At 44.1% G+C, this 14,830-nt stretch overlaps 2 protein-coding genes and 1 long non-coding RNA gene across 3 annotated transcripts; 1 reads left to right on the forward strand and 2 right to left on the reverse strand.

Moving 5' to 3' along the window:
• Nucleotides 1-694: 694 nt before the first annotated feature.
• Nucleotides 695-3,108, reverse strand: faimb (Fas apoptotic inhibitory molecule b). Its single transcript, XM_084346826.1, has 4 exons — nucleotides 2,879-3,108; nucleotides 2,162-2,390; nucleotides 1,873-1,922; nucleotides 695-1,032 (listed from the first exon to the last, which is right to left on the reverse strand). Exons 1-4 carry the CDS (start codon nucleotides 2,993-2,995, stop codon nucleotides 883-885), a joined length of 546 nt encoding a protein of 181 aa, XP_084202952.1. The 5' UTR covers nucleotides 2,996-3,108; the 3' UTR covers nucleotides 695-882.
• A 148-nt stretch (nucleotides 3,109-3,256) lies between these two features.
• Nucleotides 3,257-4,670, forward strand: LOC311253092. Its single transcript, XR_014621614.1, has 2 exons — nucleotides 3,257-3,641; nucleotides 4,031-4,670. It is a non-coding gene; the product is annotated as an uncharacterized lncRNA (long non-coding RNA).
• Nucleotides 4,671-5,189: 519 nt separating this feature from the next.
• On the reverse strand, nucleotides 5,190-12,331 carry LOC311253217 (ras-related protein ralB-A-like). Its single transcript, XM_084347024.1, has 5 exons — nucleotides 11,950-12,331; nucleotides 8,161-8,283; nucleotides 7,874-8,082; nucleotides 7,597-7,771; nucleotides 5,190-6,872 (listed from the first exon to the last, which is right to left on the reverse strand). Exons 2-5 carry the CDS (start codon nucleotides 8,272-8,274, stop codon nucleotides 6,765-6,767), a joined length of 606 nt encoding a protein of 201 aa, XP_084203150.1. The 5' UTR covers nucleotides 8,275-8,283; nucleotides 11,950-12,331; the 3' UTR covers nucleotides 5,190-6,764.
• Nucleotides 12,332-14,830: the final 2,499 nt, after the last annotated feature.

Raw genomic sequence — 14,830 nt, forward strand, 5'->3', positions numbered from 1 at the left:
AACATAGTAAACACATATTTCAAGTGTATATCAAGTTTCATGTCTGGTAGAACATATATTGTGAAAAACTTCAAACTTCATTATTTAAAGGGTCATAGTAACTGACAAACAATGTTATTCCTTGATATGTTCGACAACAAAATATAAATGTGAAAATCTCATCAAAGCAACTCTAGTCTAGACACAGGGTTAAAATTCTGGAAGAGGAAGTAATAAAATAATATTTTTCATGAATTTTAACCTTAAAATTTAAATAAAATGGGAAAAGAATCTAGAAAATTTTCTCTCATTTTAATATATTATTATTTTATACACGTTAAAAAATGTGTCCGGTTATCTCAGAGGTCTAAATCGTATCCTTTTGTATAGATCAATGTTCTATTTATATTTATTGTGCATATTTGATTTCATACGACTCTTTCTGAACTTTTTAAATCGCGACATATTTTATGCTTTTACTTTGAATATCAAACTTTTCTTGTTCCGGTCCTTCTCGCGCCAACCGTCGCGTGCTTGACTCAGCAGCATTCAAGAAGATACTCGTTGCGTGGACAGTGCGCAAAAATGATTTTTAGAAATCAGCTGATTTCAGCTGATTTCAGCTGATTTCTGCCTTTGAATTCATGATTTTGACAGCGGAAGTGATTTAATTTAGGGCTCCTTCAAAATAAAGTTGCAAAATGGACATCTTCAAAATAAATCACCCAGTGGAGCGTAAAAAAAGACAACTATATCACTGCTTTACATTTCACTGTTTATTCACTATTTTTACATAATTGTCTACATTTGTAACCAAAACCAACAAATCCTTCAAAATAAAGCTCCTCCAGCAGATGTAAACACCTCCTTCAGTGTCTTTGGCAGCTCGGCTCTGTGGCGGCACTATTGTGTTGAAGCTGGTATTTGTTCTCCGTCCAGCAGTAAAAAGTGCACAATGCCGTTCTTCTTCTTCCCACTGCTTGTGGCTTTGATGCAGCACTCGTGTTCCCCGACCGTGAAGATCGTCTCCGTGCCGTCGTCCACGAACTCTCCCTGCCACAGAAAACACCGACACAGACAGAGGATTCAGGTCACTCATGAGGAAAATATGAATGTTTATATCTTCTATAAACATTTTGATTCACAGACTGAGCTTCAATGTCAACACATATTTCACTTGTTTCCTTTGAATTATTTTAATCTTATTTTGAAAAGACTCTCCAGAGGATAGAAACACCTGTTTTCATGGACGATGAGGTTTTATTGTGAAAATTATGTAACGCAGCCCACATACAGCTAAATTACAGAGCTGGTAGTCAGAACATGGCCACCTGTGTTGTTACATAATTTTCACAATAAAATCTCTGCCTCTATAAAGACAGCTGTTTCTGTCCTCTGAAGAGTCTTTTCAAAATAAGATAACACTGGATGACAACTATCATCAAAAAATCTTAAAACATGATGTTTCTAAGGCAAGTTCTGTCTTTTCATTACTTTCCATCAGCGTGTAATATTTTATATACTTGCCAAGAATACAGTATTTAATTCTGATATCTATCAGGAATACTAGTCCATACATCTGCTTAGAAATCCTAAAAAAGACGCTCCTAACATGTGCAGAACTTGCCTTAGAAACATCATGTTTTTATGTTTTCTTCAGTATCACAGCGATCCAGTGACAGTTGTCTGTACATCCATGAGTACACTGTAAACAGGAAGTGCTAACAGCTGATTCGGCTACGTTTTAATGTCGTTTGGAGTTTGTTCTTGTTATTTAGTTCCCTGCTCCTTCAGTTTTGTGGCCTACAGAACTTGGTGATGAGATAATGACTGAATTTTATGAGTAAAACTACATTTTGTTCATGTCGCAGCTCAAAGTCGAGTGATTCTCACCATCGTGTCCATTTTCTGCCCATTGCACCAAACATCCATTGTGTCCTTCTCTGTCAGGCAAAAGAAGCAGAGTGTTTATTAACTGAAGCTGTTTCCTTTCTACAGCTGATGAACAGCATCAGCTCAGGTTTGGTGTCTGTTATCCAACCAGGTTGATACTGCGAGTCATGTTTCCTAAAATAACTGACTGACCTCAACCTGAGCAGATTAAGCTTCTGTGTTTTAAGTGTTCACCTACTGCCGTTACACAACCACACAGTGGAGCAGCAGTGGAGCGGTCGTGACTCACCGAGGACGACTCTGTAGTCCTGCCCGTCCACTTTGAGCAGCCACGTCTTGGTGGTCTGCGCCCGGTTGTCGATGAACTTCTGCAGGCTCTTCCCGGCGATCTCTAGCGTGTACTCGTAGGCGAAGCCGCTGATGGCCTCGATGGCTATGGTGGCTTTGGTGTCGGAGCTTCCCACGGTGAAGGTTTCCTTTCCGACCAGCTTGAACAGCCAGTCTTTTCTGATGACTTCCTGTTGAGGAAACAACACCTGCTGCTGGACATGTTCTCATTCATTGATCAGTGTTCGTGCCTGAATTAAAGACCTCCAATCAGCATAAAGCTCATTTATTAACACGTGTTGTTCTGTTGTTACTCAGGAGGAGTAAGAACGACACTCGGATGTTTAACTGGAGTTACTGAGCGACTTCTTCTTTGCCAGAGTTAGGTCGGACTCCAGGAAGCTGCTGCTCACATTGTCAAAACCACCAGGCTCTACTGAGCTTTTTAGCCTCTTTTAGCTCCCAGTTTTTACAGCACATTACCTGCCTGCTTCACGACCTGGTCACCAGCTAACAACAGACAGACACAGTTAAGTAAGTAAGTAAGTAAAGTAAGCATGTAAACACAGTCAGTACTTGAAGTCCTCCGGCTCTAAACTCTTGCACCGTCAGCAGAAGTATAAATCCTCTGTCCTAACCTCACAGCTGTGAACCTCTGATCTGGACTCCCAGCTCTCACCTGTCCGTTGACAGAGACGACCCGTTTCCCGGTGGTGGTGCCGTGAGCAAACTCGATCCTGTAGACGCCGTCGCTCAGCGCCACCTCCCACACCGCCACCAGATCTCCACTCAGCATCTCTGCCACCTGGAAATCACAACAGCATCGTCTCAGAGCGACATGTCGGCTGAAGAGCGGTGTTCTGGAGCTGCAGCGGGTCTGAGAGTGTCGGCCGGCGCCCCGCGGTGCAGCTCTGGTGTCGGCTCAGCAGCAGGTGTATTACTGTAAGAGGCTTACAGACCTGAGCTCACTCTATACTGACACTGATAATTAGGACGAGCTGAGTTTGTTGGACACAGCAGGAACATCTCTGCATGTAAACCTCCGCTGCAACACAAGAACAGAGGGTTGGTGATCGGACCTGACCCCTGACCTCTGACCTCTACATGGACAAGCTGACAGAGAAGAGTTTTAATATTCAGGCAGACAAAAGAAAAGGTCTGACAAGAACAGGACACATACACTGTGCACATCTTTACTTTGTCATTTATTCAGCAAAGTGACCCAGTGACCTGGACCTGGACCTGGGTCTGGACCTGGGTCTGGACCTGGACCTGGACCAGAGGACAGTAAAAGAGAAAATACTCAGATGAAGTACAAGTATGTGTGAGCAGCGTCTCTGCTGCCTGCATCATCATCATCTTCATCTTCACCATCATCATCCTCAGTTACAATGACTGTCTGTGTGCTCAGCAGGCCGTGTGAGCAGGTGAGTTATGAGCAGGTAAGTTATGAGCAGGTAAGTTATGAGCAGGTGAGTTATGAGCAGGTGAGTTATGAACAGGTGAGTTATGAGCAGGTGAGTTATGAACAGGTGAGCGTCAGTCGTTTACAGATGTCAGAGTTTCTGCTGGCTCACATGTGGGAGTGACCTCTTTAAATTAATTGTTTTAGTTCTCATTTTTCTCATTTAACCTTTGTTAAAACGTTACATTTTTTATTATCAAGATTCTTTAAATATAATAATATAATTGTTCTTATAAGTTCTTGATGTTGACATAAGTAAATACAGTTAGTGACAGTAGCAGCAGCAGCAGCAGCAGCAGCAGGTCAGAGTGATGTCACGGTGATAATAAAGTTTATTGTTTTATCTCTTTATTATCTGACGAACAGATCAGATCTACAGTCTTTGAGCTCGATGGATTAAATCAGGAAACGATCAGAAACAAAACATCTGGAGCAAAGTTCAAAGGAAGGAGGACGAGGAGGACGAGGAGGTGCTGGTCAGACGAGTTCGTCCTGAATCAGATCAACTATCACAACAGTGATAAGACGCTTCACTGACTGCAGCTTCACACCACAACATGTCATCTGATCAGTACTTAGAGTCCGATCACGTGACTCATCTGACCCACAGACACACACAGCTCTTACACACCAGTTAACAAAGTGGATCAGGTGAAGATCTGAACACACACACGTCTCATGAAGCAGGAAACAGATTATTAAACACTTTGTCACAATATTTCAGAAATGAAGAGAAGTTCATCTTCATCCTGTTAAAACTCTGTTCAAGTTCATAATCCGTCTCCACCTTCATGTCTTTATTTGTTTAATGTGAATACAACTAAAGACTCAATCAACACAAACGTTTCTTTTTCTGTGTTAAAACATTTTCTGGTGAACTCACACGACCTCCGTCAAAGTTAATACCGAGGCGCCACCTAGTGTCTGAGTATGAGATTTATTAGACTGACTCGTCTGTTAACTGTTTTAACTTTGTTAATAAATTGCATGACTCGTTTGAACTGGACTCTTGTGATAAATATCTTTATTTTTAATTGTAGATATAAATCTGTGTGAGCTGACATAATATTCTTAATAATGAATCTAATCACTGTTTTCTTGTTAATGTTTATTGTTAACTGTAATGACTATATTTTATTTAAAAACAGATCCCTAAATATGAATAATTCTGTAATATAACTTTATTATTCTCTGTTCAGACAGAATCATGTCACTGGAAAAAGTTAATGAATATTTACTTTGCTTTAGAAGAAATTAAGTTATTTTCAGAAACGTAACTCCTGCAGATGAACTGCAGATACATGTCATCAATTTGCACGTAGTGAATTAAAATATACACTAAATTAACCGTAACATCGTCTCTATAAACGTTATTAGTGTCTTAAATAAAACTTCATGAACATGTTTGTTAATTACGGCCCAGTTCGTTTACAGCTCGTCGTTTCTTCCTCTAACTGGACTTTATACACGTCACGGTTCAGTGTTGATGCTCTGATAAAGAAATAAACCCACAGTTGACACACGATCAGTGATCAGTCTGACTTTTATTATCAAATGGATGTGATGATGTCATAAATACAGCGACACGTATCGACCCAGCTGATTTGAAGAGGTTCCCTTTAAAACTGTGATTATAAATTATACTTGTGTTCGTCAGGGAGGTGAAGAGTGAAGGCGTCGTACAAAAGGAGTGTGGAAGTGTCAGGAATGTGAGTCAACACAAAGAGGAAACGTGGACGAGCGTAGAAATTTTACACTTTCTGGTATTTTTAGGTCACAAACGCGTTTTCTCGAGGAAACGACGGTTTAAGGCACAAAAATCCTCCCTGGAGCTTCTGAACATGATGTCGGATCGATCGTCTGATTACACGTCGAAATCAAGATTGTCGGAAAAACATTCACGACAACGAAAAGAAACATAAACATGTGTGGCCAGAAGTATGTGGACGCCCCGGTCCATGTGTGATCAGACTGAACATCATCATTGTCGAGGCTGTGAGACAGTGAGATGGTGACAATGTGTCCAGCAGGCCATCTAAAGGAGGACGCGTCCACCATGTTAGCAAAATGACCAACTACACACCCCCCCCCCCCCCTTTTACCAAAATCATCACCACAATTTTCAACTTCAGCAGATTTTGCCGATTAATAAGGAGTTAGCATTCACAGATTAGCTAATGAATGTGGTACAGAGAAGAGTCTATTTAGCTAGCATTGGTAGCATGCTAGCTGTGTTGAGTTCAGTGATGCCATCACATGTTTTTTATTAAATATCTCTGGATACGCAGCGTCCTCACTTATTTGTCACCATGCATCATCTGTTAGTCTCAATAAAGCTCCATGCACGTATAAAAACAGAGAGAATTATTCTCCCTTAGCATCTACTGTCCATAAAGAAATGCATTTCCCTGTGTTGAACACCGGGGGCGTTTGTCTGCAACAGCAGACACAATGAGCTTCAGATTAAGCTGAAAGCTATCGCTGCTTTGAGCTAGCTAGCATCTATAAACAAATTCAGCCCCATAAAGTCAAGGCATGTGGAGGAACCTGATCTGAACCTTGACTGACCCAGACCTGATCACCATCATCCCTGTTGGACCTCACCGATGCTCTGGTGTCTGCATGGGATCAAATCTCTGCTGCAGGTTCAACATGTGGCAGGAAGAACAGCACGTTAATGCTGCTCGAGCTGCAACTATCAAATATAGGCGAGGCGTCCACATACTTTTGGCCACATAGAGTATTTGGACTCCACACAATCTGTACATAAAGAGGAAGCAGAACAGGACAGTACCAAGGTCACCAGACAAACAACAACAATAATGGAAGTGAGACTTTCTGGTAGATTCGACCTCGAACACGTCGACTCTGACGTTTTATACATTTGGAGAAAACAACACATTTTCAGGTTTAACGATAAATGCCCAGATAAATGTGCAGGTGAGGAAAAGAGTACGAGCTCCTCATCTGATGAAGTGTTTGTAGCGCAGCTGTGCAGTCGTCAGGCAGGTTGATGGTCTGAAGCGGCTGCCCGAGTCCACCAGTCCGTCCGACCGCCGTTTGGTTTTGGCACGTTGTCACGTCGACCGTGACGGCGAGGTTAAAGTATGCAGCAGCGCTTTTTCTTCTTCTTGCCGCTCGGCCCGTTTCTGCCTATGCTCTCGGCCAGTTTCTTCTTGCGGACCTCCCGCATGAGGTCGAAGAACACCTGAGAGACAGAACAACAGAACGTTCAGCTCCACATCAGCTGCTTACCAAGCCAGGTTTCTGATGTCAAAAATGTTGCACTGAAGGAAAAATGAATAAAAAACAGAAAATGTCGAACATTTCAATCAACTGGTTCCATCAGACATCAGAGCAAATCTGAAATACAGTTTTAATGTATTTTTTAATCTCTGCAGAGCAGTTTAGTCAGAAGCTGTGGCTTATACACAAGAGAAGAAGAAGTGGAGGTGGCGAACCACAAAACAAAAGCAGCTGTGGACCATCGACCAATAATCCACCAGAACAACAAGCAGGACCAGCAGCCTTCTATGACTGTTGAAAATGTGGACGAGACACATTTCTATCATCGCTGCACGGCTGCAAGAAACAACCAGCTGGAAACAGAACCGGCCGTTTGTTCGTTTACCTCCAATAAACCACAAAGAAGAAGAACAGCGTGAGAGCAGGCTGCAGAACCAGGAAGTGAACGTTTCTCCCTGAACAAAGTGGAAAATCTGCTGTTTCAAATATATTTCTGCTGATGAAGCTGTTTTTTACTGACAAGATTTGATGACTTAAAGGAAAAAGAGATTTTTAAAAGACCTCCTGGACGTGGACAACGAAACGTGTCATGTTGCCACGACGTCTAATAAAATATTATTTTAACTCCTGCTGGTTTAAACCTGGACGTTCTCCTGCTGAACGCTGTGTCCTCGGCGTGTTCGTACCTTGTCCACGTTGGCCCTCGTCTTGGCCGAAGTCTCCACGTACTGGACCCCCCACTCGCCGGCCTTGGCCGTGGCGTCGTCGGCAGAAACCTGCCGCCGCTCCTCCAGGTCCGACTTGTTGCCCACCAGCAGCAGAGGGATGGCCTCCTCCTCCTTCACCCTCAGGATCTGCTCCCTGACACACACACAACATTTAATACTACTTCTCACAGAACCTCACAGAACCTCACGGGTCTCATCACCAGTGAACGACTGACATGAAATAAAAGCCAGGAACCTGAACTCGGACGTGGCGGTGAAGGACTCGTGCTCCGTGATGGAGAACACCAGCAGGAAACCCTCCCCGCTGCGGAAGTAGTTGTCTCTGATGGCGGCGTAGTCCTCCTGCCCCGCCGTGTCCAGGATGTCGATCTGCACGTCCTCGCCGTCCAGGACCACCTTCTTCCTGTAGCTGTCCGCCTTGGTGGGCTCGTAGTCCTCCACGAACTGGGAGCAGAGAAACGATCATGTGACCGGTAACAGACGCAGCGAAGGATCATGGGAAATGCAGTGCTGAAGGCTTACCTCGTCATACATGAACTGGAGGGTGAGGGCCGACTTTCCCACGCCACCGCTGCCCACCATGATCACCTTGTGGAGGACCAGAGACGTCTGGTTCTTGTTCTTACCGGAGGCCATGACTCTGGCCTGCAGGGACCAACAGGGACCAACAGAGACCAGCAGGGACCAACAGAGACCAGCAGGGACCAGCAGAGACCAGCAGGGACCAGCAGGGACCAGAGGAGACCAGCAGGGACCAGCAGGGACCAGAGGAGACCAGCAGAGACCAGCAGGGAGAGGGACAGGATTAAACACAAACAATGTGACCCAGATTCATTGTGAATACATAACACAGACTAACGAGCACTATAATAAAGATCTATAAAATCTTAAACACGTACAGTCGAGTCCAAACGTCTGAGCTCTCAAACTTCCTGAGTATTTCCAGGTTTCTTGACAACATCAGCTGTAAAACGTCTCAGACGTTTGAAACTGAGATTTTAAGTAAAACTCCTCATAAAAGGTAAAAACGAGTCATTTACTGTGTTCCTCCTGCTCTCAGAGCTCTGCAGCTGAACTCTGCTGTGCTGAAGTCGATATAAATGAAGTCGGGTCGGACTTACAGTAAATATTGTGCTGGGATCCCACTGAACAGGATCTGGTTACAGTTTCTGTTTCATATCCCTGCAGACGGACTGTTTGGGGGTTTTGGCTGCTGACGTCACTTGTTGGCTGGGATGTTGTTGAATCAATCTTCTGCAACATTATAAAGATTATTAACCTGCTCCTGACGCTGCGATGATGTTTTCTGTTTTAATGTTACTACACTTTTATGTTTCTTTACTTTTCCTCTGAATCAAACTTCAGGTCAACGTGAGGCTTCGTCACAAATTCTGCTTTCAATCTTCTGAAAAACACCAAAATCAGGACTGTGACTGCTGAACAGAGGCCGGCGCTCTCTCTGCAGTCTGTTCATGACTCGCTTCAAACATTGATCCACAGCCCAGTGAAGGCACCCTTTGTACTGGTTTTATTAACGTTTTACACATTTATAGTTATAGAGCCTGTGTCCTCCTCTGACACTAAACTGAAGGACAAAACAAGACATCTGAGGACGTCTTCACCTTTAACTGACCCAAACATTAATCTATTAATGGAGAAAACAGTCATCAGTAGCAGTCCTAGTGTCTTGTATTGGTACTCTGACCTGAACAAAGGGAATAAAGCTTGACTGACTGTTTCACACTTCGATGAAGGCTGTGTGTTATTTCCTGCAGGCGTCTCACTGAGGTTAAAGTGTAAATAGTGATGCTGGAGTGTGTTTTTTCTTTTATCGCTGTAGTAATTATACCTTTATTTGAGTATTTGTCTGTTAAATTAATTTGCAGCTATTCTGACGACTGACTGAAGTAACTTTAAAGTAAAATCAACATTCCCTGCCGTCAGTCTGCTGCATGTGAATATTTCCTCCTCTGCGACAGTAAACTGAAGATCTTTGTGTTGAGGATGAAACGAGACGTCGTCTGACATGTCACAGTGAACAGACATGTCCACAGTGGCATGTTGTTAGTGTTCGGATCATTGCATCGTGTTGGGCCTGTGTTAAACATCTTATTGCAACCGTTTGTATGTTACAGGATAAGGAAGCTTAATCTCGCTCCCAGCGACCATATCTGTCCGTTTAGCACAGTGTGTTTCAGTTGAGCTTAAAAAATTTAAATTATCTTAAATTCAAGAGTGTGTAAATAGCTCTAAGTCACAGATAAGCAAAGTTATGGGTGTTTCTAAAGATAAGCAGGTATTTATCTTCCAGGAGCTGAGGCCCAGCCAAGCCCGGCCCGGCGACTGTGCTGTGAGTGGTCAGATGAAGGGCCTGCTGATAAACAGGCTGTAGGCCCAGTGCAGGAGGAGGAGGAGGTGGTGGAGGAGGTGTCTGTGACCTTACAGCCTGCAGGACACCAGCTCCAACATGGGGCTGAACACCAGCTCCAACATGAGGGCTGAACACCAGCTCCAGCTCCAACATGAGGGCTGAACACCAGCTCCAACATGAGGGCTGAACACCAGCTCCAACATGAGGGCTGAACACCAGCTCCAACATGAGGGCTGAACACCAGCTCCAACATGAGGCTGAACACCAGCTCCAGCTCCAACATGGGGCTGAACACCAGCTCCAACATGAGGCTGAACACCAGCTCCAGCTCCGACATGAGGGCTGAACACCAGCTCCAGCTCCGACATGAGGGCTGAACACCAGCTCCAACATGAGGGCTGAACACCAGCTCCAGCTCCAACATGAGGGCTGAACACCAGCTCCAACATGAGGGCTGAACACCAGCTCCAACATGAGGGCTGAACACCAGCTCCAGCTCCAACATGAGGGCTGAACACCAGCTCCAGCTCCGACATGAGGGCTGAACACCAGCTCCAACATGATGGCTGAACACCAGCTCCAACATGAGGGCTGAACACCAGCTCCAGCTCCAACATGAGGGCTGAACACCAGCTCCAACATGAGGGCTGAACACCAGCTCCAACATGAGGGCTGAACACCAGCTCCAGCTCCAACATGAGGGCTGAACACCAGCTCCAACATGAGGGCTGAACACCAGCTCCAGCTCCAACATGAGGGCTGAACACCAGCTCCAGCTCCAACATGAGGGCTGAACACCAGCTCCAGCTCCGACATGAGGGCTGAACACCAGCTCCAACATGATGGCTGAACACCAGCTCCAACATGAGGGCTGAACACCAGCTCCAGCTCCAACATGAGGGCTGAACACCAGCTCCAACATGAGGGCTGAACACCAGCTCCAACATGAGGGCTGAACACCAGCTCCAGCTCCAACATGAGGGCTGAACACCAGCTCCGACATGAGGGCTGAACACCAGCTCCAACATGATGGCTGAACACCAGCTCCGACATGAGGCTGAACACCAGCTCCAGCTCCAACATGAGGGCTGAACACCAGCTCCAACATGAGGGCTGAACACCAGCTCCAACATGAGGCTGAACACCAGCTCCAGCTCCAACATGAGGGCTGAACACCAGCTCCGACATGAGGGCTGAACACCAGCTCCAACATGAGGCTGAGCACCAGCTCCAACATGAGGGCTGAACACCAGCTCCAGCTCCAACATGAGGGCTGAACACCAGCTCCGACATGAGGGCTGAACACCAGCTCCAACATCAGGCTGAACACCAGCTCCAGCTCCAACATGAGGGCTGAACACCAGCTCCAACATGAGGCTGAACACCAGCTCCAACATGAGGGCTGAACACCAGCTCCAGCTCCAACATGAGGGCTGAACACCAGCTCCAACATGAGGCTGAACACCAGCTCCAACATGAGGGCTGAACACCAGCTCCAGCTCCAACATGAGGCTGAACACCAGCTCCAGCTCCAACATGAGGGCTGAGCAGCAGCAACATGTCGGCTGTGGCCGTCGGGACAGCAGTAATGGAGGCTGTGGACGGAGGAGAGAGGCAGTATGTGCCGCGGGGCTGAAAGAGGAACTGTGAGTCCTCCTGTCAACACGGAGCAGCTTCCTCTGAGCCAGCTGACAGCTTTAAACTCCGAACAGACGCTACACAGACTCTCTTCCTTGTTCCCGCCTCCAGCTCGACAGCCGCCTCTGATTGGAGCGCAACTCTGCTACGGCTCTTCCTATTGGCTGCTGGGAGCGTCAGTCAGCGGGCTTGATGGTAGCAGATAGCGTCCCTCGGGGGGGATTCAGTGAAAACGACGTGAAAACGCGTCACAGCTCAGCGCCTACAACACGAAGCTAGCTCAAACATGTCGGACAACTCACCTGCTAACGTGTTTCACCGCTGCTCGCGCCACAGTCCGCCACACACCGACACACACCGACACACACTCAACTTCTCCAAGTTGACCAGGACACTCTGCCCCACCTTGTACCCGGACTCCGCCGCAGCTCGTCTACGTGCGGGGAGAGGAGTCACTCCGGCGCGGGGAAGCGGCGAGCAGGACCGTGCTAGCGTAGCCGTTACCAAGGCGACGGATTTAGCGGATGCCTGAAATGTCGCAAAAAATCAGACTGAAGAAAGATGCGGTGCAGACGGATACTGTGGACACGTGTGTCGTAAACCCTCACGACAGTCACGTGGACATGTTTGTAGTGAAACGCTACTTTCTGTCTTATAGTACAGCCCGTGGGCTAACGACACCGGGAAACTAGCACAGAGTGAGACGTCTTACCTTTCGCCTCCTCTCAGGACGAGGCACGTAACACTAACAGGATGTGACGTCACGGAATTCCTTCGGTTCCTCATTTAAAAAGAAAGAAAATATTTATTTATTTATTTATTTATTTATTTATTAATTGATCCAAACATTCCACTGAAAAACATTTAAAATAAATAAATAAATAAATATGATTCTTTATTTTAATGACAACATGTCAAAATTGTGTAAAATGTCAATTTATTTATGTATCTAAAAAAAACAATTAAGAATAAATAAGAAAATACATAAAAAAGTAAAAAGAAAAAAAAAGTTTAATCAACACCATGTCAAAACTGTTTAATAAGTATTTTTATTTATTTATTGATCCAAACATTCCACAGATTGAAGAAACATCAAAAATAAATGAATAAATATCATTGCTACTTTATTTTAGTGTCAGAACTGTTAAAAAGTACATTTATTTATTGATTGAATAAACATACTACAATAAAACATATATAAATAAATAACAGTACCTTATTTGAATGAAAATCGTGTCAAAACTGTTTAAAAAGTCAAATTATTTATTTATTTATTAATTCATTGATCCAGCGATTTAAAACAATATTATTAAAAATAGAATAAAAACCTTTCTACTTTGTGTTTTTTTCATGTTTATACAGTATGTGTGGAACATAAAGAAATACAAAGCTAATGATAAACAACTATTCTTTTGTTTGTTTGTTTGTTTGTTTGTATTATTTGGTTTATTGTTAAATCTAAAGCTAACTCAAGTACAGTCTGTGAAGATCTGCTTGTTTCTATCCTCCAAAACAGGAAACTCCATCAGCTCGCTGAGAGTTCAGATTTGAAATAAAAGCACTTTACAGTCAAATGTTCCCTTTTTGCTTTAAATGTTCCAACTTTAAAACATCCCACAGGACTGTGTCAGTACACATGATAACTCCTGTGAAGTGAAAGCGAGGAAACACAAAGATTTACAGCAGTCTAACCTTCTCCACAGCTCCTGCAGCTCCGACAGTTCACTGTTTATCCAGCGCTGGACCTGGAAAGAAATCTGCCATGTTTACTTTCCAGCGAATTCTCTCTGAAACAGAAGATTTATTCTTCTGAGGACGCCATTTTTCCATCCTCCATCTGCTTCTTGTGTTCCCATATTGCTCCCTTTTTGCTTTAATGGTTCCAACTTTGAACTTAAAACAATCTTGTAGAGGTTCATGTGAACTTCTGGCTTGTTGTGTCTCCTTCTGTGTGAATTCAGTTCCAGGAGTGAAACAAGCCACACAAACATGACTGAAGTATTTAAAACAAAGGGATTTTCACAGGGTATTTGAGCTCAATGCGCAGCTGTAACTCCCTCATGTAGTTCCAGTAATTCGAGCCAAGATGGCGCCGTCTCATCACTTTGTCCTCTGACTGCTCGCAGCCTCGCCGTCTCCACCTCAAACCCAGAGATGTAATGAAGTGAAACAGGCTCCACTTTAAACGACCTCTCAGCTGATTCACGGTTTAGAAAACATGTTTTGTCTCTTCGACTCGTTTTCCACATTCCCTCCAAATTAGAGCTGACACATTTAGTATCTTTGGAAACTTTAATAATTCAAATTCAGTGGATTTGGTCAAAACAACATGTGTTATGAATCTGCAAAATGAGAATCAAATGCATGTGATTTCATTAGAAACAGGTTCGCACGAGGGCGAAAACAGACCCGACCCGGTGTTCGTCCTCGTGTTATTCTGCTGTATGATAATCAGCAGCTGAGAGGTCAAAGGTCACCTCGGCATGGCTGCTGCTGGATGTGTCTGTCGTGTTGTGACGAGCTGATTTGGTTTTGGTTTTTACTAACAAATGTTGTCGTCCGGACGTCCTGACATGTCGACTCGAGCCGGACACACACTGCTGAGGCCGAGCTGATGCAGATCTGTTGGATTTGAACAGAAAGACGCTCATTGGTACATTTTGAGGTTTATAAGTAGCTGAAACTGACACCGATGCATCCTGAAGCTCATGGTGTGTTTATTTATTGTGTATCTAAGTTGATTTAGGGTGTCCACATACTTTTGGCAGTGTCTTAAAGACAAATGTCACACTACATGACAGTCTAACTAAACAAATCCACACATCATGTCTCCATATAATTCAACCTGTTCCCTCACTTGAATCAGCCAACACAACCTCACAGAAGTCCCTTTAAAAAAGACCAGTTTCATCATCACTCGTCACATTAAAGGACATAAACACCTTTAAGTGCATTAAAGTCTTTGATCTGAGCCGGATGTAATCGAGGGTTTGTGTCATACAGTTTCTTCATGTACATTGAATCTCAGTAAGTTTATGTGACAGGTTGTTGTATTTGTTTCCACGTGTTTTTATTATGTGTTGTGTTGTATTGTTATTTTATTAAGACATGTTATATTGTATGTTATGCTGAATTGTTGCTATGTTATGTTGTTATCTTGTTTTGTTTTAACATGTTATGTTA

This window comes from Pagrus pagrus, assembly GCF_965226575.1.
Source record: "Pagrus pagrus genome assembly, chromosome: 24".
Lineage (NCBI taxonomy): Eukaryota > Metazoa > Chordata > Actinopteri > Spariformes > Sparidae > Pagrus > Pagrus pagrus.